The following is a 25,845-nucleotide window of genomic DNA, read 5'->3' as shown; positions in this document are numbered from 1 at the left end:
CCTTTTGTCCCCTGTTAGGTACAGGGGTGTGATAAGTATTGGAAACTGCTACCCTGGACCATTATACGTGCTGGGTGCCTCATGTTATAATAGTTAGTGCCTCCCATACATGCTTTCCCTCTGTTGTGCTCACAGTAAACCTATTAGGAAGGCTGAAATGACCTCAAGGAATTGTCTGTGGATTTCTAACCTGCAGGTGGCTCTAGACAATACAATATTGTTATGAAAAATGAAATGGAGTGTGGATATGCTATCAAACCACTTTTAAAATTTAGACTGTCCTCAACAAATGTAACGGGGACTGTTCATGACCATAGACAGAGTGAACGACCCAGTCCTGAAGGAGGAGGGATGGCAGAGGGATATGGGATGTGTCCACATGTCCATGAATAGGAGGTGAGAGGGAAAAGGTGTCAAAAGCACAAGTGCGAGGGCTTTATCTTGGCATCAAGGAAGGGCTTCTTTTTCCCCTCAGAAATGGCAGCAGATGAATGGGGTAGGACTCAGCGTGGGGGATAAGGATGCAGAGGTTATAAGGCATTAGATTAGGCAGAGATTATAAGGATAGAGAAGGGTCTCTTCCTAAGAAAAGAGGAACTAAGGTAATTTGTTCAAGCAGAAAGGCAGGAGGAATGGGAGTTGGGGGCATTAAGAAATGTGATTAGTTACAAGCTAACAATGAATTAAATCAATTTGATTAATATTATTAGTAACACTCTTTGAGCACATAGTAAGCCAGGCTGTATACACAAATCACTTTATGTGTTTTCCCTCATTTACTTCTCCTGATAAGAAAGAAAATACTGTTATCCCCATTTCTTAAATAAGGTGAATTAGGCTCCAAGTTTTGTGCAAGATTATACAAGTCATAGTTGGTGAAACCGAGCCTCAAACACAGGTCTCCAAAGAAAGCAACATTTTTAATATTGCCTGGAGCGAAATTTGTTACAAGATGGAATGGAGCAAGAAAACACTGGAGGTTAACATGGTTTGGGGACTAGCGATCTGGATATTTCAGATGAAGGGGATGAGAGGTTGTAGAATGAAGGCAAAGGGAGGTAGTTAAGCAGGTAAAAACGGGGAAAGACTGAGAGGAACAGAGATGAAGAAGAAGCCAGGGAACAGGTTCTATGCAGAGTAGAAACCATTTTTAAAATGTATAATGTGCTTAACAAGGATTTCTTCAAGCAGAATACAGTTGACCTATGATAGAAACATAGTGTAAGACAGAAATAAAGAGTGTGGTCTTAGGCACTGAGAATTTGGAGCTGTTTGTTACTTCAGCACAGCAGAGTGTATCCTTGCTAACACAAATAGTTGTCAGATTTTGATGTGAGCCAGAATTACCTAGGTATCATGTTCAAATGCAGTGGCCCTTGTTCTATTCCCAAAAGTTCTGATTTGGAAACTGGACTGAGCCCAACAAAGGAAATTTTTAATAACCTCCCTGGGTACATCATACCTCCCAGATTTCAAGGACCAGGGGGTCATTCTACCTTCATTAAAATGAGGTACATTTGTGAGTTTTAAAAGACAGTGCGTTACAGAAAAGTTGCCCTTAAGTTGCCCTTTCTTTCTGGCGTGAAGCAGTCCCACACCGGGGTACAAATCTTGGCAAGAAGATTGTAGGCTAGATTTCAGCTCCCCTGGGCCCTCGTGGATGTGCAGGGCACAAACAGCCCTCTTGAAGAGGTTATTAAATTGTATTTCTTCATCTAAGAAGGTAAACTTTGCAAACTTGTCAGTGTATGTAATATTCTGATATTTGTACCAAATGGACACATAACTAACATGAACTGAGAAACTATGTCAAAGCTTTATCATTAGAATTATAGTGAGATTCTTGCCTAGCAATACCAAGTAGTATTGATTAGCAAATCATTCAGTGATTGGTGGAGGGGCCGACTTTGTCTATAATCAAAGGGCAGAACCATGTTTGACTTTACTACAGTTTTAATTGGTTTTCTATAACTCGAACTTTTCAGCAGCCTATATGAGTTTTATGTTAAGAAACCAAATTACTTAAGATTTTTCCTCCCTCCCCACAAGGAAGACATTGTTTATTTCAATTAAATAGCTCACTGCTGTGAATATATCTCAGATTTAATGGAACTTTATTTTTTTAAAAAATCCTTGAATAGTTATGCTAACAATACATAAGCATAGGGTAAAGGTGTAATTCATTTTTTAAAAATTCATATAGTAAACTCAATTACAAATTGGCAAAAAGAGAACAAATAATAAAAAGCCAAATGATTTGCAAAAAGAAGCACTAGTCTGCCATCTACTGTTCAGATAAGTCACAGAGTTCACTTTTTATCCCATCTTAAAGTGCATTCAGTGTGGGAGGTGGAAGGATGGAGAAAAGAGAAAGGTGTCAAAAATAGAGATTGCCAGACTTCATCTCAGATATTGTGGTTCTGCAGAACTGGGGTGTGATTCAGGAATCTGCCTTTGTAAGAAGCACCCAAGTTGATCCTATGTAGGTGGTTCCCTAAACATACCTTAAGAATGACTCAAATTTATCTTAGCTATTGTGAGGTATGGTACACTCTTCAGACACACCAGGCAAGACGGTTCCATCACTGACCCATGAATCACAGATGGTTGGATTTGGTAATTTAAAAACCAACCAACCAACCAACCTGATCCCTTTCATGGCTTGTAGACATTTGTGTGTGCTTGAATAATACTTCCAGTTTTCAAGTATGGCATTCTCTAATAAAATTTACGTTATGGGACAAGTTTTTTTTTTTTAATTCTTCCTTAAATTGCTTTCTATGGGGAATATTTAGTTTTGAAAGGATTACTTTTCTATTGTTTCTGTTTGTTTCATCCTCATCATAGACTCACTTTTTTCCTGGTAGGATAATTATTGATGGAGCTAATTTGACTATATCTAATGTCACCGTAGAAGACCAAGGTGTATACTCGTGTTCAGCTCACACTGCTCTAGATAGCACAGCTGCTATGACTCAAGTAACTGTCCTTGGTAAGTGCACTAACGAATAAAGAAATCTTTGTTCAGTTCTTTTCCATTACCGATTAAATTCCACTGTTCTTAGGCAATTAAACCAATGATTATTTAAGCCCGTACACATTTATTGTTAGTTTGAAATTTTCAATTAAAGAGTGACCCTACTTTCGAATGCTTTCGCCTCTTCTGATTCTAAAGAAGTTAATTGACGCTTAACTTCTTTTCTATACTTGGGTAATGTTGCCAGAAGCGGTGGGAGGTAGGTGATGCTATCAGCAGAAAGAAAACTGAAGCATGCTTGAGTTCCCAGGACCCTTGAGCTACACTTTCCTAGTGCACAGAGAAATGTGGCTAAGGAATGGAGACGGGCTAGCATGGAGGGGTCAGGGTAGGGGCCCAGTGGTGATTAAACACTGGCCCTGCCCTAAACCAGTGGCCTAGACCGAGCTCAGCTCCCAGGGTCCCAGGAACAGGGGGAGGGAGGGACTTCAAGGGTTCTTCTGCAAAGAAAGGCCTCTGATTTTTTTAAATAATAATGCTGATTAGAAAACAATGTGCCCAACTCACTGGTGTAATCAATGCAATTACCCCTGCAGTTACCCATGTTGCTAGCTCTTAGACCATCTGTTGGATAGCTCTCCTAGTTTCCCTTCCAGATTCACCGTCCACCAGCTCTCTGAATCTGGAAACCTGACCTGTGTGGACACCAACAAGCCACCTACCCTCAAGCTTTCATTCGGTTCAGCCACCGGGGAGCCCTGGCAGCAGAGGCGGTTGGGGGAGAGTGTGTTTTTTCTGGATAATCCCTCCCTGCAGGCTGGCTGTGTGTGTCCCTCTGCCAAAGTCACTGATTCTCTCAGAGGCTTTGTCCACACAGCTCTCTCTGATGGGATTCCAGTAACTGCCCTGCCCACCCCTCACCCCCCACCCTGGATATCCTGCTCACATCTTTTGAAAGAGTCTTGATTAGAATCTCTTTGAAGTACCCTAACTTGTGTGAACTGTTTACTCTCTGCTGTGCTGGGACCCTGACTGATAAAGACATTTTTACAGTTTTCTCTCATAGTTCTGTTTCAGTGGGCACCATTTAGTTTTCCTTGAGTTTGCTGATAGTTCTTAGAAGAGGTTTGATTTGGCCTAAACACCTTTACCATATGTCTAGATTAATCCTGATTATTAACAGGTATCTGTATCTTTAGCGCTTTGGTGGCTGGGATTCACAGGTAGGTTGCCTACCATGGGTACAGGCTGAGAGGAAAGAATTCAGTCTCTTTTGAGGTAGGCTGGTGAAAAATGAGTAAATAGGCAGGTTCTCTCCTAGTGAAGCAAATGGCCACTATATTTTAAGTGAGATAAATGACCACCATCTTTCAAGCGAAGCAAATGGCCACCATGTTGGGTTTTCAAAAAAAAAAAAAAAAAATGTAGCTCCCAGGTGGTAGGTGGTATGGACTTGGTTCAAAAGAATGAAACCTTTAGGTGATACGTTTCAGCTACCTCAGGGGCAGAAAGGTTCAATCCTTAGTAATCATTCCAGTAGTAATTCTCCAGACAACATAGTTGAACCTAAGGTAAACTGGAGTCTATCCCAGGCATGACAGTTTTAAGTGTAAATGTCAGGATCCATGGCCTTTGCCCCCAAGTATTTTGAGCAATGGCAAGGGGACTGGGGTCCCTACCACTTGGTACATGCCATCTAAATTTTCTTGTGAAATTTAATACATCTGTCTTGTAATGAGGCTGCCATCTTCTAGAACTGTTCAATTTTGATCATTTTAAATAAATAGTGGCTAGGATTACATGTACTATTTACTTATGAGGTAATTACCAAATGTTTTCAGAATGAAAAGAATAAAAAATAATCTATGAGATAGGCTGCATTTTCTTAACCACTTCTTGGCATTTACATTCTAATTTTCAGGCCAGCCTCTGATTTTAAGAAGTATAGCCTCATAACTGACAGTAACAAATGACAAATCCACGTATAATTTCTCAAAGACTCTTTTTCCTGGAAAATAGTCTTTTAAAGTATATGCTTGACCCATTTTAAACAGAAGTTACTTTCAGAAGCCTTGCCAGAAACATCCTTTAAGAGCATCATTCATTTAGGTCTCAATTGCAGTCCATCAATCGTAGCTCCATGGGATTCTCGGAAAGAGCGGATTTTAATGTCAGACACAACAGGCTGCACTGGTTGGTTCAGAAAATGTCAGAAATGAGTGGCCTTAGTAAGTGCTGAAGAGGAGCCTAAGTTCTCCGAGCTCAGAGATCCTCAGGCCTGTTAAGGAAATAAATTCTTATTTAAGGCTCTACAGTGTGGACGCAGTCACTGACCACATTTTTAAAAGAAACACATTCTCCTCTGAATTGAAAACAATTTTTTTGTCAGTATAAACTTCCAACAATTGTCAAATACTCAGCAGGAGCAACGGATGTTGCTTCCCACTTGGAGAAAGAAGAGCCCATAAGAAGGCCCCATTAGATGCTACTTTCATTGTCTCCTCTGAGAAAAGATGAATGTCCTTGAATACATGGGAGAATTGAAACCAAAGTTTGGAAGTTAGGATCATTAGGGATCACTTTTTTTTTACTGTTCCTTTTATTTTTAAAGTACCAGAAATTTCCAAGTACTTTAGCACTTAAAATTTGTCATCGCCTACTCAATTTTCTAGTCTCTGTCACAACATTCAGTGCCATATCTTCCTCTTCCAGTATAAACGCCCTTCCTATTCTTCTGAACTCCAGGCCAACAGAGTATAAAAGTTGCTATAAGATACTGATAACTCACTGTTACAAATTAAAATAAAAATCCAAACCATGTAGAAAAGAAAGCCTGAGTTCATGTTCTCTTATTTTCCTGTAGTCATAGGGCCTAAATTTATTGCTCTAATATGATAATTAGATGCATGGTTGAAGTGATAATATATTTTTCACTTAATTATTTAGTCACAAAACATTTATGTGCAAGGCATTGTGGGTGGTGAAAAAATTAATAAAATATGGTTCCTACTCTGGAAGATCCGTTTAGTCGCATACAGGAGATGAACCAGGCATATAAAGAAGCATATGAGCTGGAAGATACTGGTCTCCTTGATCAAGTTCATGTTTCTCAAAATTCATTGTTCATGATATCTACCAGGACATTTGTTTAGAAATGCAGACTCCTGGGCCCAGCTCTTTCAGTAAGCCAGAGAAATAGGTCCCAGAAATCTTCATCATTAATAACTACTCCTAAAAAAAAAATTCTGATGCCGATGGTCAAAGATGGCCCCTTGAGAACTGGGAATCACCACAGAGTGAGGTAAATACAGTAGGGCAGGAATGTACAGATGTGAAGGAAGCTGCATTTGTTTTTTTTGTTTTTTTTAACATCTTTATTGGAGTATAATTGCTTTACAATGGTGTGTTAGTTTCTGCTTTATAACAAAGCAAATCAGCTATACATATACATATATCCCCATATCTCCTCTCTCTTGCATCTCCCTCCCACCCTTCCTTCCGTTTGAAATAGAACCAGAAGGATTGATGAGATTTGGCAGTTCAGAGTGGAGACAGGGGCCCCGAGGGGAAGGGGGCTTGCAATGTGCCTGAGTGAGGAAGTGGGATCGACAAAGGCAATAATCTGCCTTCTCCTCACCGTCATTTTTCATTATTAATCAGATGTTCCGGATCCGCCAGAAAACCTTCACTTGTCTGAAAGACAGAACAGAAGTGTTCGGCTGACATGGGAGGCTGGAGATGATCACAACAGCAATATTAGCGGTAGGGAAGACTTGGGATAACTGTAGTTTCCAGAGTTAATATTAAAGCCATTAATACCACCAAGGGTGGGTTATCCTTAGAACATCCTTTAAAATGTTTAATATTGTATATACATCTTAGTATAACTTAAACATTCTCAATCCATTCTAATGTGTTTTTCTATGTTCCTACTGCCAGAGTATATTATAGAATTTGAAGGAAACAGAGAGGAACCTGGAAGGTGGGAAGAATTGACTAGAGTCCAAGGAGAGGAAACAACAGTCATGTTATCTTTGGCTCCGTATGTGAGATACCAGTTCAGGGTCATAGCCGTGAATGAAGTAGGGAGAAGCCAGCCTAGCCAGCCATCAGACCATCATGAAACACCCCCAGCAGGTATGTAAGTTCACACCTCAACTTCCTAACAAGTTTTAGTCTGTCGCATCTTTGAACAAATGCGGTGGGGGAGGGAAAGGAGAGCTTGAATAGTTCTGTAAACTTAACAGCACACAATTTAAAGTACATCAGTCTCAAAAGTCGTATGTAAATGTTTGATAGATAGCAGGATATTACAAGGAGGAACATGAACAAGCATTACTCTGAGTAACTTCTGATAGCTAAGTATTGTGTTAAAATCAGGTACCATAAAGTAAGTTCTAAATCGAAGTTCAGTATATAGGGAGAAAGTCAACTTTCTCTCTTTATTTTTCTCCTCATTTCAACTTCCTGAAATAAAACATTTGACATGTTATAGGCAGCTTGTTAAATTTTCATTGCATCTGGTGTCATTAATTTTATCCATTTAGTGTATTTTTGTATCTCAATAGCTAAACGAATATCTAATACCTATCTAAATTCCCAAGATGCTTTTTAAAAAAATTCTCAAGAATGAGCATGCTGTAGTAGTGTATACAGAATTCAAACTATAATATTGTAAGAATGAGACTTACATAATGTTATAAACCAAAAAGATAATGACAGCGCTGACATTTGTATTATTGAATTGGGATTGGTTATCAATGTGGTCATAGCCTGGTTATTTTTCCTCTGGCTGAAATATATATGCTAGGATAGAATTCCCTTTTAGGATTGAGAACAATCAAGGGGAGATAATAACTGAATCAGGTACTTGTATGATTTTAGTATAAGTTCATCTTGGCACTAAACTCCATCCTTAGCCCTTTTTTATAAAATGGATCCATCTGAATATATTTCATGGGCACGTTAACTGCTGTTTCCTATTTGATGCCCCTAAAACTTGGCTGTTGATATTAATACGTGATCTTTAATTTTATTCACTTAGAGGCAAATATTCACAGCAAAATTTCTAACAATAATTCTAATAGAAAAAGTAAAGCAGATTTAAAACTAAAAATGTATATTTAAATAGTGGGTTTAGATTTTTAAAAGCAGGTTTAAAATTTAAAGAGCAGGGTTAAAATGAAGACAGGTAAAGAAAACCTTCCACTCTCCATTGAATAATAACTATATCACTCCATGAACACGATTTTACTCCCTGAAGTAAAATATATATTTCAAAGCTGCCTTATGTGAGGTGACAGATGTGCTAACTAACATTATTGTGGTGATCATTTCACAATATACACATATAAATATTATATATATGTGATATATATACATTCTAAAATCATTGTGTTGTACACCTTAACATAGTGTTAACTTACACAATGTTATGTGCCAATTATATCTCAGTACAGCTGGGGAAAAAAAGAAAACTGCCGTAAGTCTTTTTTCAAACTGGGCCAGATAGAAATAAACAAATATAATCAAAGTTTTTAAAAATCTGTTTTTTGTGGGAGGAGGGATGATATGATGATTTATCTATGGACCATACAGTGGGAAAAAGTAATTTTAATACTTGTAATCTTTCAGCTCCAGACAAGAATCCACAAAACATAAGGGTTCAAGCTTCTCAACCCAAGGAAATGATTATCAAATGGGAGGTGAGAATTCTTTCTGTGTTATTTATTACCTTTGTGTGTTTTTCCTTTTTTTAGGTCCACATGCTAAGTATGATGATAGAATAATATCTTTTAAGAACAAAGGGCTAAGATTTGTATATTTTATAAAAATATTTTATTTGTATATTTTAAAGATCATCACGATTAGAATGTTGTGAAATAGAGTTTAACAGTGGTAGATAATTTAAGAAAGGTTACACAGGTTGATTTCGTTATAATCCATCCCCCAAAGTTTACAATTCCTAATATTTTTATTACCAATATTCTAAATCATCTCCCATTCAAAGAAATACTGAAAGTCTTTCGGTAAATTTTGGTACATAGGCTAATAAAGATTATTCATATCAAAAGGATGACTCGCAAGGAATAGTCACCACTTACTAAGCACTATTAGGCATTTTGCATACTCATTTCAAATTCTGAGAACAGTGTTGTCAAGAGAGCATCATTAATACTCTGTTCTAGATACAGAAACTGAGGTCCAGGCTGATAGATAGACTGGCCCATCACCACACAACTAGAAATTAACAGAGCTAGGATTTCAACATGAATATCTTCGGATTTCAAACCCTACTCATTTTCTCTTTATATACATCTCTGTTAAAAGTTATTAAAATAGACTTTCCTCCTTGAATTTGGCATAAAATCTTATATCTGCTCAGATGACTTTAATTTTTTTGAATGTCATTTCTAAATTTCTTCTGTAACAGTGGAAAGCTGTTTTCCCCTTCTATTTGACATGTTTGATGAACAAGTATTTTAACTTACTTGAAAGTAGATTCCCATCCAAAGATTCTGATTAATAATAGTTTTCCGACATTGAATTCATTGAATTTTACAAACATTTTTGAATGTATGCTGGAATATATTAATTTATTTCCACACCTCATTTCAGATGTGATTTTCTGAATAATTTTAGAATGTACAAAGTTTGATTTCCTTTTTTCTTCATCATATATTGGTCTTATATGACAACATTGCCCATACCTGCAAAATATGTAGTCAATAATTTTATGTCAAAACTAACCCTTTATTCCCATTTCAGTGAAATTAAGTTTTACACATTTGAAACAAAAATTGGTAATATACAGAAGCTAAATATATTCAAGAATATTATTATTTTCTTGAATATGTGGCCATAAATAGCTGCTACCACATTGTCCTGATGATTATTTAATTTAGAATTTGAAATTATGTTAGTATCTTATTCTTTTAGAGTATCACTTCTTCTTTTAAATTCCATGGAAATTTCTGTAAGAGAGATGATATAACTGATTGATTAGATGACAGTAATAGTGTATCATTACCAGGTCAGATCCTCAAAGAAGTATACCATTTTCCACTAACATTAGCTCCTTAATCCTCACCACTCCTCTGGGAGGGCTACAGTAGCTCCATGGTATCAGCATTACATTCTGTCCAGAGAAGCTGGGACTGTCAGTTTAGTGACCTTATCCAGATGCCATGCCCTGAGTCAGTAATGAAAAGGGGGCAGGAATCTGCAGTCCTTCTTACTGATGATCTTATTCATAAATCACTCTTCTCCCTCGCCCCAAAGATATATAAGACTGATTACTAATGCTCTCTTCTTGGAAGAATGGGATTATACCATGCAAGTGTTTACAATTTGTCTTTGAAGAGTAAATGACATGTAATTTAGTAATTAATTGACCAGAGGAAGAAAGTACTCAGATTTGGAACTATGTTGACAATTATATTCATAATATATTCCATGTGTTTCATATCATTTTGAAATGTCAGAGATCTAACAACTATAAGCACAACCAGTGAAGTTTAAGTACATTTACTCATCAGTTACTGTTTTGCATCGATTATCGTGTAAAAAGGAGTTAAATGCCAGATAATTCCCCAAGTTGACAAGCGCACACTGTGAACGTATTACCAGATCCCATCCAAAGACTGACTCACAAAATAATTCCTGTCTACAAGATAATGACCAGAGAGAACCAATTTGTTTTAAAAAAAAAAAAAAAAAACTTTCACAAAAGGGTTCAATAGGAACAGACTAGTTGTCCCTAATTTTTGTTTGTTTTATGTTTTCTTTTTAGCATTAAATATGAATAAAAGTAATGTATTATGAGGTCCTGGGTTTATTTATGGCAATTAAAAAAAAGTCTTTGTTCTCCTGGAATGTATAATCTAGTTGGAGAGACAGACGATAAGCAAATACATGAGAAATAAAACAATACCATTTTGAAAAGTTCAGTGGAGAAAAATAATATACAGACTTTTGTATGTAGCTTGTTAAAGAATATGCATTTACTCATTGAATGGGTGAACCTTATATTACAGTCAAAAATGAATTTCAGTTTATTTTATTTAGCTCATGTTCTATTATATATGAATTATCTTTATAAATGTGTCACATTAAATATTAAGGATACAAAATTTTTTTTAATGTATTAAATTTGAACTTACGGATAGAACTAGTCTTTTTAGTTAGCATTATCTTCTAAGATTCACTTCTCTTATATTAGGTAGGTCATGACTCACTCACATGTTTTAAGTGTTAAAAAATGATAATATCCTATCCCTCAAAACAGAAAAAGAGCTCACTGCACCCTGATTGGTTAAATAATTATACCATGATGAGTTTTGCTTGACTTTTCCCTTTGTTCTTAGATGTAACTGTATTTATGTTAAATTTGAACTTCTATAAAATAGCAAATTTCTAATCTCAAAGACTCCAGAAAACAGATGAACAAAAACAAAACAAACAAACAAAAACCCAATTCACTAATGTTCGGGAAATAGGAACTGCTTCAGTTACCTGATTATATGATCAAAACCAAGTTGTTTCACTCCTAAAGGACCTAGGATTTATTATTTCTACTGCAAGTATAATAAGAAAGTCCACCACCTTTAAAATGAATTTAGGCAGTACAGAAAATCCGTCCAGTTTCTAGATGAGTCATTATAACCTTTGCTTTGTTCATAGATCTCTTTGAAAATACGATAGAAGTATAGTTTTGCTCTAGAAAGTTACACATAGAAAGTTTTCCTAACAGTTTCATGGCTTTTCAGATCCTTTGAAGGGCACTCATGGACCCCATCTAGAGATGCCTAGCCATCAAGTTAAGAACCTCTTTTATAGAGATTCCTTCCTTCCCAGCAGCTTCATGAGCAGAGGGGAGGCTGGTGGTCTTTCCCCACCACTCACCTCCCTGGCTCTGTATTGCTCCTCTGGTCTGTTATCTTTAGTGGGGGCCTATCTGAGAATTTGCTGAGGTTTTGTTGTCCACTGTCTGAAAGCCAAATACAAAGTATTCCTGCAGTTTCTTTGGTGCCTAGGCACCAAGGAGGCTGGCGATGTAGGTAAGATTTTTCTTAAAAGTGTTGCCTCTGGTGGCACAGTTAGTTTTAAGTTTTTCCAGAGAGCTTTATCAAATGTAATTATCTTTCTTGAAGCAAAACATGTGTAAATTGAATCATAGTATTTGTACACATTTATTGTCAGTTGGGACTGAAGGAAATTGTAATTGCAGATTGTAGTATGGAACTAAAAGCTTGTGGCCTGATTTATCTGGGCAATGCTAAAGCCTCCAGTGAATTTATATCTATATGAGAGTAGAAAATATCTTGGGGCAAAACTTGGAAAGCAAAACATAAACAATGACTATGAAAATCTCAGAAAGTTTTTGTTTTGATATTTTTTCCTCCTAGCTAATTTAAGTATTCGCCCTGGAATAAGCATAGACTTGAAATTATTTTGCTGATTTAGTGTATACTTTCAACTTAATTCCATCCAATCCGTCTAACAAGTATTTTAGTAAAGTAGACTGAGTCCAGAAGCATTGTAAATTCTGTAAGAACACTATATATGATATTATTGAATCACTTGCATATACAGACAAAACTACTATTTATATAAGTGACCCTTATAAATCTATGACTAAAATCACATTTTTAATGTATTCTGTGTAACTGATTCACTTAAATGAACATTCCCATTTTTATGATATTAAACAGATGGTTTAAATCACATTGATGTTTTTTGAATTAAAGTACTGTTCGATTAAAAACTGGAGTGGAAATAACCAATTCCTATATGAGAAATTCCTCCATTATATATTTCTATACAGCAAAATAAAGTGGAGGCTGGGAAGCGCTTTCTCGTAAAAGAAATAGAAAGAGAATGGGCAAGGAGCTGGGGAAATATTTTATTGTAGAGAGGAGTACATCTTCTGGGTACTAATGTATAAAAATGCATATTATCCAAAAATATTTACTTGCTGTCTCTCTTCTCTTGGAAGGAAGATGGAGGAGGATGGAGGGAGTCAGGTAGAAAGAGTTCTGACTGAAAAGCCATGGAAAAAATCCCATTTACATCCCTGGAATTCATGGCCATGTCCTTTTTATTTCTGCAACTTCTCTGCGAGTGAAAAAAACACCAAAACAGAATATAGAACCAAGTGTAAACAAAAGCTAAAACCCTCTGTGGAATCTCTTAGTAAATTCTTTCATATGTGAACTGTTAGGCATAATCCAGGCATCTAAATTGTGAGAGTCTCTACTTGGGGAGGTAAGGGAGTAACTTTCAAGGTTAAATTTACAGAATGACAACATTTTTCACAAGTATTTCCAAACCAAAGAGGGGGACTGAAGATCTCCCAAGAAATGATACCTTTATTGCAGCGATTCTTGGGCCACTTAGGGTGGCTTCTGTGTCTCTGACTCAGCATATCTGTGATCACACGGGATGAGTGTGGCCTTCTGTTTTAGCCTCTGAAACCCATGGAGCAGAATGGACCTGGACTGGAGTACAGAGTGACCTGGAAACCACAGGGAGCCCCGGTGGAGTGGGAGGAAGAAACAGTCACAAACCACACCCTGCGGGTGATGACGTCTGCTGTCTATGCTCCATATGATGTCCAGGTCCAAGCCATCAATCACCTGGGCTCTGGCCCTGAGCCTCAGTCAGTGATTCTGTATTCTGGAGAAGACTGTAAGTGGTGCACCTGAAACCCCAAGTACTTAATAATAGTTTCTCTCAAGTATATTACACTCTGTCGATGAATATTTTTGAGCGACTACTGCATGCAAAGTGGATGTACTAGCTGTAGGAGATAAAAAGACATATAACACACGGTTTCTACTCCAGGGTTGACCGCAGGAGAGTTGATCAGTCAGTATAGGGTGGTAAGGAAGAATGTTGAAAGGTTTAATTTTATTCAGTTTCCCAAAAAAGCTATTTCTATCATGAAAATCAAAGACTTGGAATCAGTAGTGCCCACAGTTAAGCAGCATAACTGTCATAAGGTTTCCAATCACATCTACCCTTACTTGTCAAGGACTTCCTAAGAGCTGTCTGCTGTCGCCCCCTGGCCTCAGAGCTGGAGCCTTCCTAACGAAGATGAGGTGCACACCCAGATTTGCATATGGAATCTCACGTGCGCACACACACACACACACACACAGTTTTGAGGTACTGGTGATATGATCTTATTAAATATTTATACCATAATAACAGCTGCAAATAAATTATTGGAAAAAGGAAAGACTGCATTCCAAATCTGTACACGGTAGGAGTTATTCTCATTGTTCTTGAAGTATCCAAAGTAATATTTCGATCCAAGAATAGAAGAAGGTCTAGTTCACCTGCTACCTAAATTCTCACTACACAGGACTTCTCACTGTGAACTAATATATTAGTCTTGGCTGTGGTGGGTTTGGTTTGTTCGCGTGTAGTTAGCTCCCCTGTAGAATGGGGATAATAATACCACTTTATAGGGTGGTTCTAACAATGATGTGAACCAATCCAGTATAGGCCCTCGGCACAGTGTCTGACACACAGAATATGCTCAATTAATGTCAGCTCTTCTTATGAATATTAGATTCATCGAACTCCCAAGTAATTTTAGTTATATTATTAGTTTAGCTCACATGTTTCCAGAGGCAGATGCCCATAGAAAATTTTACTGGCCAGTGTTTCGTTACATTGCCCGCACTGTATCCATCTGGAGGGGGCTTTTCTCAGTGTGGTCCAGGCTCTCCTCTTCTCTAGAAACCTATTTGGACCCTGAAACTCTTCTGTAATGAGAAACTCTTGGTTCCATTTGCAATTGACTTGAGACAAGTGTTTTCCTCAGATTAGAAAACATGAAAGATCACCTTTTGGAAATGATCTTAATGATCGTGCTTGGAGATTACTGAAAGCTAATCCTTCTTATGTGCTTAACAGATCCTGATACAGCTCCAGTGATCCATGGGGTGGATGTGATAAACAGCACATTAGTTAAAGTTACTTGGTCAACAATTCCAAAGGAAAGAGTACATGGACATCTGAAAGGATATCAGGTTTTTATCATAGATTTTCTTCTTCTCACTGTGGAATTAATAGATTTCCTGTAAATAAGAACTGATTCCAGAAGAAGCCAAAAGAGAATGTGTCACCACGGCTGATGTGTTAAAGCGTTCCTATTTTCATTGCAGGTAAATTGGTGGAAAACAAAAAGTCTGTTGGATGGAAGAACATATCGTAAAGAAGTAAACATTATGAGATTTTCAGGACAAAGAAACTATGGAATGGTTCCTTCCCTAGATGCCTTTAGTGAATTTCACTTAACAGTCTTAGCCTATAATTCCAAAGGAGCTGGTCCAGAGAGTGAGCCTTATATATTTCAAACACCAGAAGGAGGTGAGAGAATAACGATGTAGAATAACGATGTACTTAATAAATTTAATATCCAATTTTTAAATACATAACAATTTAAAATAAATAACCAAGTAAATATCCCAATGGCCAAGACATTTCCTCCCTTATTAGTTAATCTGTACTTACGTCATATGAGTTAGCTTCTCAATTTAATAAACTGTAATTTTTTAAAAGAAATTTAGCAATGTATGAGTGTCTGTTGTTGACCTTGTGTTTTCCAGTACCTGAAAAGCCAACTTTTCTCAAGGTCATCAAAGTTGATAAAGACACTGCCACTTTATCCTGGGGACTACCTAAGAAATTAAATGGAAACTTAACTGGCTATCTATTACAGTACCAGATAAGTAAGTACATATTTGAACTGGATTTGCCTAGTAATGTTTCATTTTTCCTGGTTGCGTACTTGGTTTACCATGCTGAGAATCCAATTCATGGTTTGTAAGCTGGCATACTTCCTTTACAGCACAGGGGTTTGTAAACCGGCTGGCAGACCAAATCCAGCCTGCTGCCTGTTTGTATAAAGAACGCTTTATTGCAACACGGCCATGTCCACTCACTTAAATTTGTCTATAGCTGCTTTCTCACTAAAGTGGCAAAGCTGAGTAGTTGCCACAAAGATTGCATAGCCCACAAAGGCTAAAATATTTACAATCTAGTCCTTTTCGGAAAGGTTTGCCAATTCCTGTTTTAGAAGAAAAGCAGTATGTTAATAGGTACAGAAAACATGCATTTAATACGTATATATAAGAGGCTTTGAGCATTAGGAAATACGCAAAGAAAAACTTAATGATGTAGTGGAGATTCAAAGTGCACTAACTTCCACACTACACTGCCTGTTCTGTCTCTGGTGCATGTTTCCAATCTCAACCCTGCATCTATTTGTATTTGAGAATCCTCTATTGGTAGCCCAGTGGTACAGTCATGTAATTTTGAGAGAAACAAGAAGCTGTCTTTGGACCATTACCCTAGGCTCTCCCCCTATGCTGCTGTGCCGTTAGGTTAAAAAAAATCAAACAAACATGTTTAGATGAAATCAGCTCATTTTAATCATAACGCCTCCCATCTTCAATAGTTTTCAAATCTAGGCATCATCGCAAAATGGAAATTAGGGGACTGAGCTCATGGAAAAAATTTAAACTTTGAAGACATGAATTCCTAAACAAAAACACCAGGACTATAGAAACCCAGTCTACACTGCTTGCAAAAGTCAACTTGATCATAGCCCTGAACTGCCATCAGTCAGTTCAAGGCTTGCAGCAATTCAGGTCAGGTACCAGCTTTAGCTTCTGATGGCCTATTCTGTTTTAGGTACCTATGATTAAATGGATACAGCCATAACCCTAATAGAGGCAGCATTTTAGTGTCTTTGAGTGTTTGGTATATAGCAGGATCAGTAAGTACTAAGAATTCTCCCTGCATTTTTTTTTCATTAAAAGAGGAAATCTATGAGGTATGTACCATCACTACTTTATGGACAAGAAGCATATAGAGCTCACTTACAGAGAGTTGTGCAGTAAAATAAGTGTTACACAAGGATTCAGACCCAGCTCAGTCATTCTAGATGCTGAACTGTAAAGCCTACACTATTCCATGAACTGGATTTCAAACATGTAGAAAGCACTGAAGAAATATTTGAAGACTTTCCAAATGTCACTTTGCTTGATAAAGGTATGCCTTATCTTTATCCTCATAATGAAGAAACTCAACATTAAATTCTAACCTTCATGCTGATCTGTATATAATATATAAATTTATTTTTAAAACAAGTTCTTAGTATATATAGAGAAAAGGCTGAAATAGTAACAATTGCAGTGGTTACTGTACTACTTGATATGTGGATTTTTTAATAAAATGATATTATACACTTATTCTGCTATTAATATTAAGTGATTGAAATATTTTTAGGTGGCTTATATATTTTTGTGGCTCTTATATGTTCTAAATAGTTGTCGAGTGTGTATATGAGAGCTCTCTCTGTACTTTCTGTGGTAGTTTTTCAATTGATTGGTGGTATTTTACAGGAATGCTCTCCAATAATCTACAAACGGTGATTATTTTACTTTCTTCTTTCCTGTGTTTGGATTATTAGTTTCTTTTTCATTTCCATTCATATCGTTGCATTATATAGACCAATGGAGGCATTTTTATGTTAAAGTGTAAATGTATTTTTTTATGGTCTCTTGGACTGAGAGTCAAGAGTGTTTATTCTAGTTGTTTTCTTACCACTAATGGCTGCACAGTTTTGGAAATACCATTTCATCTCTTGTATTATTCTTACGGCAATCTTACAGTACTTTGTGCCCTTGCACAACTATCATGATCTTGCTATGTGGCAGATTCTTTGAAAGGCACTATCTAAATCATCTCTTTCCATATATCACTTTACATAGTGCTTAGTATACAGTAGATATTTAAAAATATGTAATTTATCAGTTTCTTGAGTCTACATATGTGAATACTTATTTGGTGCCACGTATTAAACCAGAAACTATAGAAGACTCATGTAGATTATTGTTCAAATTATCACACCAGAGGGAGATTAAAAAATACTTAAGGGTTCAATGAAAATATAATAATGGGGGAAAGTTCATCATTTTAAATAGATGTGGTAAAGCTGGAGTGATTTTCCAGTATGGCATAGTGATTAAGAACATGGGCTCTGGGGCTTCCCTGGTGGCGCAGTGGTTGAGAGTCTGCCTGCCGATGCAGGGGACACGGGTTCGTACCCCGGTCCAGGAAGATCCCACATGCCGCGGAGCGGCTGGGCCTGTGAGCCATGGCCGCTGAGCCTGCGCGTCCGGAGCCTGTGCTCCGCAACGGGAGAGGCCACAACAGTGAGAGGCCTGCGTACCGCAAAAAAAAAAAAAAAAAAAAAAAAGAACATGGGCTCTGGAGTTAAAAGGCTGTAGTTTGGATTCAAATCCCAGTTTGCCAGTTAGTGGCTCTAGGTCTAGGCAAGGTGTTTATTGTTGCTAGACCTTAATTTTCTCATGTATAATACATCATAATAATTACACCTACCTCAGAGAATTAAGTAAGTTGATAGCTCTGAATAATTAAGATAATATCTTGCAGACCACAAGCATACATAGAAGCAAAAATAAGAGACAACATAACTTGAATGGTTAAGGCTGTGAAATTTGAGTCGTTGATATGCCTGTTTATTTCTTTAGTAAATGACACCTATGAGATTGGAGAACTAAATGATATCAACATTACAACTCCATCAAAGCCCAGCTGGCGTCTCTCAAACCTCAATGCAACTACCAAGTACAAATTCTACTTGAGGGCTTGCACTTCAAAGGGCTGTGGAAAACCCATCACTGAGGAAAGCTCCACGTTAGGAGAAGGGAGTAAGTACAGGAGGTTTATGCGTGCTATGTTTTAAACTGCTCTGAAAGGGCTGCATCATGCTCGTCACTGTAAATTAGAAATGATTGTGATCTCAGTCTGTCTGACCTTCTGTTTTCCACTGACGTAGAGAATTTATCTTGTTTCTAAAGTTCACATTGCCTCAATGTATGAACTTCTACACATCAGTAATCAAACTATAGCCTTAGTGTATAGAAGGTCAGGAACTATAATTTTGCTTAATTAAAATAGGGGGATATAAGGTCAAAAAGTTACTCGTAAGATTAGTAGAGGGATAGTTTTCTTGTGGAAATGTTTCCACACGGGAAAATATTTGCCTCTTGCACTGGTAGACATTTTGCAACGCTGATCTGCAACGCTGATCAGCAACGCTGATCAGCAACGCTGATCTAAGACATTTCACCTCCATGTCATGACTCATATATACATTGATTCATTTATCAATTTTAGTTTACTCTCTACTAGTTGATGCCAAGTAACTAGCTTGAAAATGGCTCATAAATCTCTGGTTTCACTTGTACAATTCTCCTAATGCAATTGCACTTTTTTTTTTTTTCCCAACTCAGGCCATTTCCCTTCCCAAATTATTTCTCCAATTATGATTTTAGCGGTATTTTTACTAAGCTTTCTATGTTATCAACAGGGCATCAGGAGAGAAAATAAGAAGGTAGACCAAGAAAGGGAAATGGATTGGAGGAATGGATATACACACTAATAAGTTTAAAAAGAGGGCCTTGTGTAGAGTTCAAGTCCATCAGATTTAGAGGGATATCTGAGGCAGGCAAAAGGAAATGGGAGATGGTAGGAAGGGAAATGGTAGGAAGGGAAATACAGATAAGTCATTTATGTGTTCTGGATGCTTTCCCAATTTTTAGACTATGGAAAAAGAAAATAATGAAGAAAATTGAATTGTCTATCATTTATAAAAGATACATATGGAAATGTATTGAAGTTTGTGAATCAGTATAAAATCAATGGGTTTGTGTGAATGGTTATGCTGTGACCTTTATAGTCAGTTTGTTTCTTCCTCTCATTTTGTTCCTACTGTAGCTAAATAATGAAGAGCTTATGTTTTCCTCAGACTCCCTAAATACTCCAAACTCCCTTTTATGGGGAAAAAATATATATGTATATATTCAAAATGGTTTCTCCCCCAAAACCCACAAGTTATTCCCAAGGATGGATTAGACACCACGTGAAATGAAGAACTCATTTACTTACTCCTAAGAGGTAGATTTAAAGATGGTGATTGAAAACTTTCTAGTAACTAAAAGGTTCTTCTTTCTCAAGAGTTCAAACGGATATCAAGTGTTCAACACAAAGAAAGTAAGTCAGAATAGTGGTAATGTAAACATGCAACTTTTGTATTTTCTAAATCAGAATTTAGGGCATGGAGAGGGTGGTTGTTTTTTAGGACCAAGACCGTAGTATGTGTCAGAAATGCTAATCCCATTCCTGCCAATTTGAAGCATGTAAGAAAAGAAATTCACAAAATTGCCTTACAATAGCTAGGCATTCTAGTATCTATGGAAATATTTGGAGAATTTGGGCTTGGTTGTGTTTATGTTTGACAAACTCTTCAGAGGGTAGAAAATGCTGTTTATGTGGTTTTATAAATGACGCTACATCTTTTCTGCAAATTAAAGATACAACTAATGTGCTTGAGTGTTTTACAGCAGATTTCTTCACTCATATATTGTAATTTGAAAATGTTTCTTACTAGTATGTTTGTGCTCTTTTTCAGGATCCTGCATTTTCAGCTACTGTCCCCTTCCCTAGTTGACACTGATTTTTCTTCTATAGGCCTATCTTGCCATATTTACAGGAAAGAAACTGTAATCTCCTTCTGCCACTCAATTTCAGCATGATCTTTGAGAAAAAGAGAGAAAAAATAATATACATATATATATACTTCTATTGAGGAAATCCATCTTGCTATCACTAAATTCTCTAAAAATGATAACTTCTGTGCAAATTGGAATTATTTCTGTGTATCTTTGTTCTCTTTGCATAGATGGCACATTTTAAGGTCATCTGGCATTAAATCAGAGAATGGGATTTGATACACAAGCATTTTTTTCCCCCATCATTTTCTGGTTGTCACTCTGAGTTTCAGGTGGCTCACATTCCATAATCTAACTGGGGGAAAAATGGAGTTAATCAGAAATATTCTTTTTTGTGTCATTACTGGTTTGAATAAAACCCTTGCTTTGCTCTATTTTTCAAAAGCTTGCTCTACTTAATATAACACTAAATTTCTGTTTTTCAAGGGCAAAATTAATTGTGTTTTGTTTCAATGATGCTCAATCTTGAAGGCTTTCTTCAGCTAATATAACTGGTCTTATTTTTCCCATGGTGCCATTTTTTAACGCTCCTTGTGTTATCAGTAACTATTTAATCAATTTTTACTCTGTGGTGAAAAGTTGTAACTAAATTTTAACGTGTGACACATTCTCACTTAAAACAGTGTAATGACTCCTAATATTCTCAACATGGAATATATTTCATTTTCAAATAACTTGTTAACATTTCTTGGTTTACATTTATTTAATTGAGTTAATTCTTAGCAAAAGTATGGATCAAAAGGAAAAATATTTTAGGTATTTTGTTATAGTATTAGACATTAAATGTATATTTTAATGACACTTGAGTCATATTTTTATCTGCTACTGATATTCTACAATTAATATATTGACATATTCACGTTTCTCTTGAAACGTGTAAATTTCTCACTTTGAAAATCTCAATGCATTTCATTTAAATGTACCTGTAAACCTGTACTTTTATGTAGCTTAAGTTCCTACAATTTTCAAATATTTAATATATGAGCATACTGTGATGCTATTCCACCAATATTTATGAAGGCAACCAAAGCAAAAAGAAGTAATAATACAGAGTTAAGACTTTAATGCCATATGCTTTCACTTATAAGCCAAAATTGCCATATTCCGTCCCTGCTAGATTTGTGAAAGTCCAAATTGCAACGGATGACATTGTATAGTTTTTTGAAGTCCGTGTTTGGTTTTAAACCATTCATATGACCAGGTGGATTTATAGTATCACTTCATTAATAAGTAAGTGCATCGTCTTAAAAGGACATGAATTCAGTTCCTTTCATTTACTCCATATCAGCATATTAAAAAAGAAAATCTTGAAACGTTGCTTTTCTTGATCTTCTGATAATTCAGAAACTGAGGAAAAAAATGCTACAAAGCGCTCTCTTATTCATCTCAAATAACAATACTTTTTTACTTTTCATGTCCTACTTTTCAGTGATGACAATTCGTATGATTTAACTGTGTACGTTTCTTAGGTAAACGTGTCGGGAAGATATCAGAAGGAGTAAATCTTACTCAAAAGATTCACCCAGTAGAGACATTTGAGCCGGGAGCTGAACATATAGTTCGCCTATTGACTAAGAATTGGGTTGATAACAATAGCATTTTTGAAGATGTAATTGAGACAAGAGGGAGAGGTGAGAAATGAGACTCTGTTTGGAGCCATCTTAGACAATACATCTGTGTTCTGTAGATTATTTAATGTTACATACTTCCTATATTAAAGATAAAAATACGAAGTATGTTAGCTATAACAACAGTAGTTTCCATTTGTTTTGGCATAGCATTTTAAAATTGTCAAAACAAAAAATGTTTCATCAAGGTCCGAGTTATCCCTTATTGTTTTTACCAGAGTAGTTGCCTAAAAATGTCTGCTGCTAATTAACGTGTGTTAATAACAGAAACCCAAAAGTAAACCACAACCAAAACCCCAGCATCTCCATAGCAACCTGCATGTAACCGAGGCAGCTTGTGCTTTTGCTTGCTTGCTATTGCTGCTGTATTTAACTGCATCTGTCTCTACTGTCTGTCTTTGGTTTTCATCCACAGAATCAAACGCAATTTGAGAGGGCCCTTTCTAAAAAATGATTAAATGATTTATCAGTATTCTCCCAATGAAATGTCCTTCGAATCACATTCCCTCTAGGGTCGTTCCAAGGAAAAAATAAAATTGATGCTATTTTGTACGTTTAAAAATGGTGTTTAATTTTCCCCAGAAGGACATAATTCCAAAGACCGTTTTTAGCGCTCAACGTGTGACTTCTCTTTGTACAACAGAATATGCTGGTTTATATGATGACATCTCCACGCAAGGCTGGTTTATTGGATTGATGTGTGCGATTGCTCTTCTCACCCTAATGTTGTTGACTGTTTGCTTTGTGAAGAGGAACAAAGGTGGAAAGTACTCAGGTAAAGTTGTTTCTTAATATGACTTTGAATTTTATTAAATTGTCTTTAATTTCTCGGGGGCTGTCTTCAGAGACATCTTTAATTTTTTTAATTACACATTTAAGTCAAATTGATGTTAGAACATTAGGTGTACAGTATACTGAGAGGGGGAAAAATTCCTATATTAACTAACCGAAGGGAATACGTGGGGTCTAGAATATTATCTCTGGTTGGTTGCTTTCTTGTTTCTAGTATATAAAATAGGCTCTAGGGAGACATATAATACTTCCAAGCTTCTATTTTCTATCTGTAAAGTATCACAGATGTTGGTAAGACCTGTTACTAAGTCACACACATATTTTTTAATGTCTAAAGAAGGACCCATTTATAGTACGCCTCTCTACACATTCATGACCCAGAGATGTTTTGCATTAGTCCATTCTAATAGTACTGGCTCTGCTAGTCAACTGTGTTAAACTTAACCAGTGCTGGGAACGCACTTCTTATTACCATGACATATATCGGATACACTGCCTCTTGAATTAATTAATTATTAATATCTGGCTTGGCTTTAATTTCATTCAATTTCCAAATTTCGTTTGTCTTTTTCAGATATACATGTTCTGTTGTTACTATTATTATTTTTGCTTAGCATTCATGATGCTTTTACATAGGGGGAAAGATTTAGATCCCAGTGCTATTCGTTTGTTGATGTTCAGATCTGTGTGAAATTTTTTACTGGCTTACGATTCATCCAGCAAAATATTTTGGGGAGCCCATGATGTATACTGCACAATCAAACAAGAGAATAATTTCTAAATTGTCAAGTTACACAGAATTTATGCCATTATACATGTTTTTTCTTGTTTAGACTGAATTTGTTAGGAATTAGATTTTTAATGAGTCATGAACGCTCTAGGTAATTAACTGGAAACTTTAAAGAGAGAGAGCATTTCCTTTTGAGTGTCCCAACGAACTGTCATTTGTGAAATGTTGCCCTATCCCAATTCTGAAGAAGCTTCTTCAAATCGTGCCCAGAAAAGAAAAACAAGTCAGCATTTCATTTTCAGGACAACTAAGAGACACTCCCAGGTCTCGGCAAGTAGTAGTAAAAGGTGCCACGAAGAAGGGTTTTAGTTTGAGTTTTCCTGGTAAAGTGAAGCAAGAGCCTCCTGGGCCTGTCTCCCACGATGCAGAATAAATCTAATTTATTCTGTGTCATTATAGGCTTGAATATTCTGCTTACTGAGGCAGTTTGGAGTAAGAGAGAGAGAACCACCAAATGATTGACTTTTTCTTAATTCCCCTTCGTTTGTAATGACATAGATCTGCTATCAGCCAATGACATCTTCAAAAAGGTTAGGCTAGTAAAATGTATATACAGTAATTTGGTCTTCATTAAGAGACCATAACCAAGTTAGGGACTCTTCCAGTACAACGTGTTGCCCACATAACACTACATTACGTGTGTGCATATCTGCAGCAGCCTGCAACTCTGATGGCAAATGAAGACAAGCCAGAGAATCCTTCTTCTGTTTTTATTTGAACGCAGAGATAACTCTGATGGGTGATAGGTACAACCACAACAAACCTGACTTTCACTGTCAACAGCACTGTTCAATATGTCTTTAAAAATTACTTGTATTACTCCCCTCCCCCTTTTTTTCAGTAAAAGAAAAGGAAGATCTGCATCCAGACCCAGAAGTTCAGTCAGTGAAAGACGAAACCTTTGGTGAATACAGGTAAACATTACGTTCCATTGAAAAATGTAGCAGAGCACATATTCATCATCAGCTTACAAATAGAAAAAAAGTGTTTCTTCTTAACGATTACAGGACTATATTTTAATACTCCTATAAAGAATAGTTTGTTAGAAAAGAAAACAAAGGGCCTTAAGTGGCCCAATCAAATTTCTCTGTGCTGCGGTGGGGATGTAACCGCTATCTAGGTAGCGTGTGTGCTAGGACACTTTTCTTGAAAGGTGTTATGCAGAGGACACTACTGTTACTTAGATTGAGTAGCTATAGATGGAGTAGCCAAAACAGCTTGTAGTCTCTCCTCGCCGTGGCCATTGTGAACCCAGGTTGTATGGAGTTTACACCCATAAACTTGTATCCTGTGCACCTACGGTGTGTACCTAAAAGGTGATTGAGTCACAGAGCATGTCCTCAAGATGAACCTAGTCTTCAGAGGAAAAAAGTATCAATGCAAATAAATAACTGTAATTAATGAACGAGAATAAGAGAGCGGAAAAGGGAGCAACCATTTCTGCCTAAGAGAAGTTGTGGGAAGGGTCCATTCCAAAGGAGGAAAGGATGAAAAAGACTGCGTTACTCTTAACTACCAGAGCAAACTTATGAAGGTATAAAAGTGTGTCACACGTAGGAGAAATTGCAAGAAATCTGGAATGAGGTAGGTACCTCTTCTTTTCTTACCTGTTCTTTTCTAGGATGCCACTGTTTTCAGTCAGGTCCTCTGTATACTGCAGCCAAAGGAGCTGTTACATTTTCCAGGCGTATATGGCCGTTGGCACACAAGACCAGCGTCCATATCAAATAATGGACTTGCTTGGCTCTGAGTGGCCTCACCCTGGATCATTACTAGAATCAGGGATGTGGAGTATTCTGATTAGCCATCCTGCATTAACTGATGTACATCTGAGCCTCATTCTAGGCTCTACTTTGCACTATACTTATTCTTCTTCCTTCCATCTGAGGTAGTTTCCACGGAGAAGGAGCATTAAAGGCTGAAGGGAGAGAGAGAAAAAGAAAACTTGGAATTATACAAATTTAGGAAATTGTGACTCAAATCCCACAAGGCAGGGATCACTGAGAGCCTATGGCAACTGTTGAAAATACTTTTGAAAGATAG

General features: G+C 36.8%; 1 protein-coding gene across 7 annotated transcripts in view; it reads left to right on the top strand.

Moving 5' to 3' along the window:
* CHL1 (cell adhesion molecule L1 like) overlaps nt 1-25,845 on the top strand; it is an 88,341-nt gene that overhangs the window by 57,378 nt on the left and 5,118 nt on the right. For 5 of the 7 annotated variants that reach the window (XM_004274766.3, XM_033437181.2, XM_004274765.3 and 2 more), the window contains 12 exons: nt 2,868-2,992; nt 6,638-6,739; nt 6,917-7,114; nt 8,612-8,682; nt 13,444-13,666; nt 14,903-15,018; nt 15,154-15,358; nt 15,598-15,720; nt 18,550-18,729; nt 22,062-22,223; nt 22,864-22,995; nt 24,644-24,716. In XM_004274766.3, the coding sequence (XP_004274814.1) occupies nt 2,868-2,992; nt 6,638-6,739; nt 6,917-7,114; nt 8,612-8,682; nt 13,444-13,666; nt 14,903-15,018; nt 15,154-15,358; nt 15,598-15,720; nt 18,550-18,729; nt 22,062-22,223; nt 22,864-22,995; nt 24,644-24,716 (1,710 nt within the window). The remainder of the gene's footprint in view (nt 1-2,867; nt 2,993-6,637; nt 6,740-6,916; nt 7,115-8,611; nt 8,683-13,443; nt 13,667-14,902; nt 15,019-15,153; nt 15,359-15,597; nt 15,721-18,549; nt 18,730-22,061; nt 22,224-22,863; nt 22,996-24,643; nt 24,717-25,845) is intronic. The other 2 variants (XM_004274767.4, XM_033437182.2) reach the window with 1 other exon arrangement.

Source organism: Orcinus orca, chromosome 10, assembly GCF_937001465.1.
Source record: "Orcinus orca chromosome 10, mOrcOrc1.1, whole genome shotgun sequence".
NCBI lineage: Eukaryota > Metazoa > Chordata > Mammalia > Artiodactyla > Delphinidae > Orcinus > Orcinus orca.
This window is presented reverse-complemented; position numbering and strand designations above follow the sequence as displayed.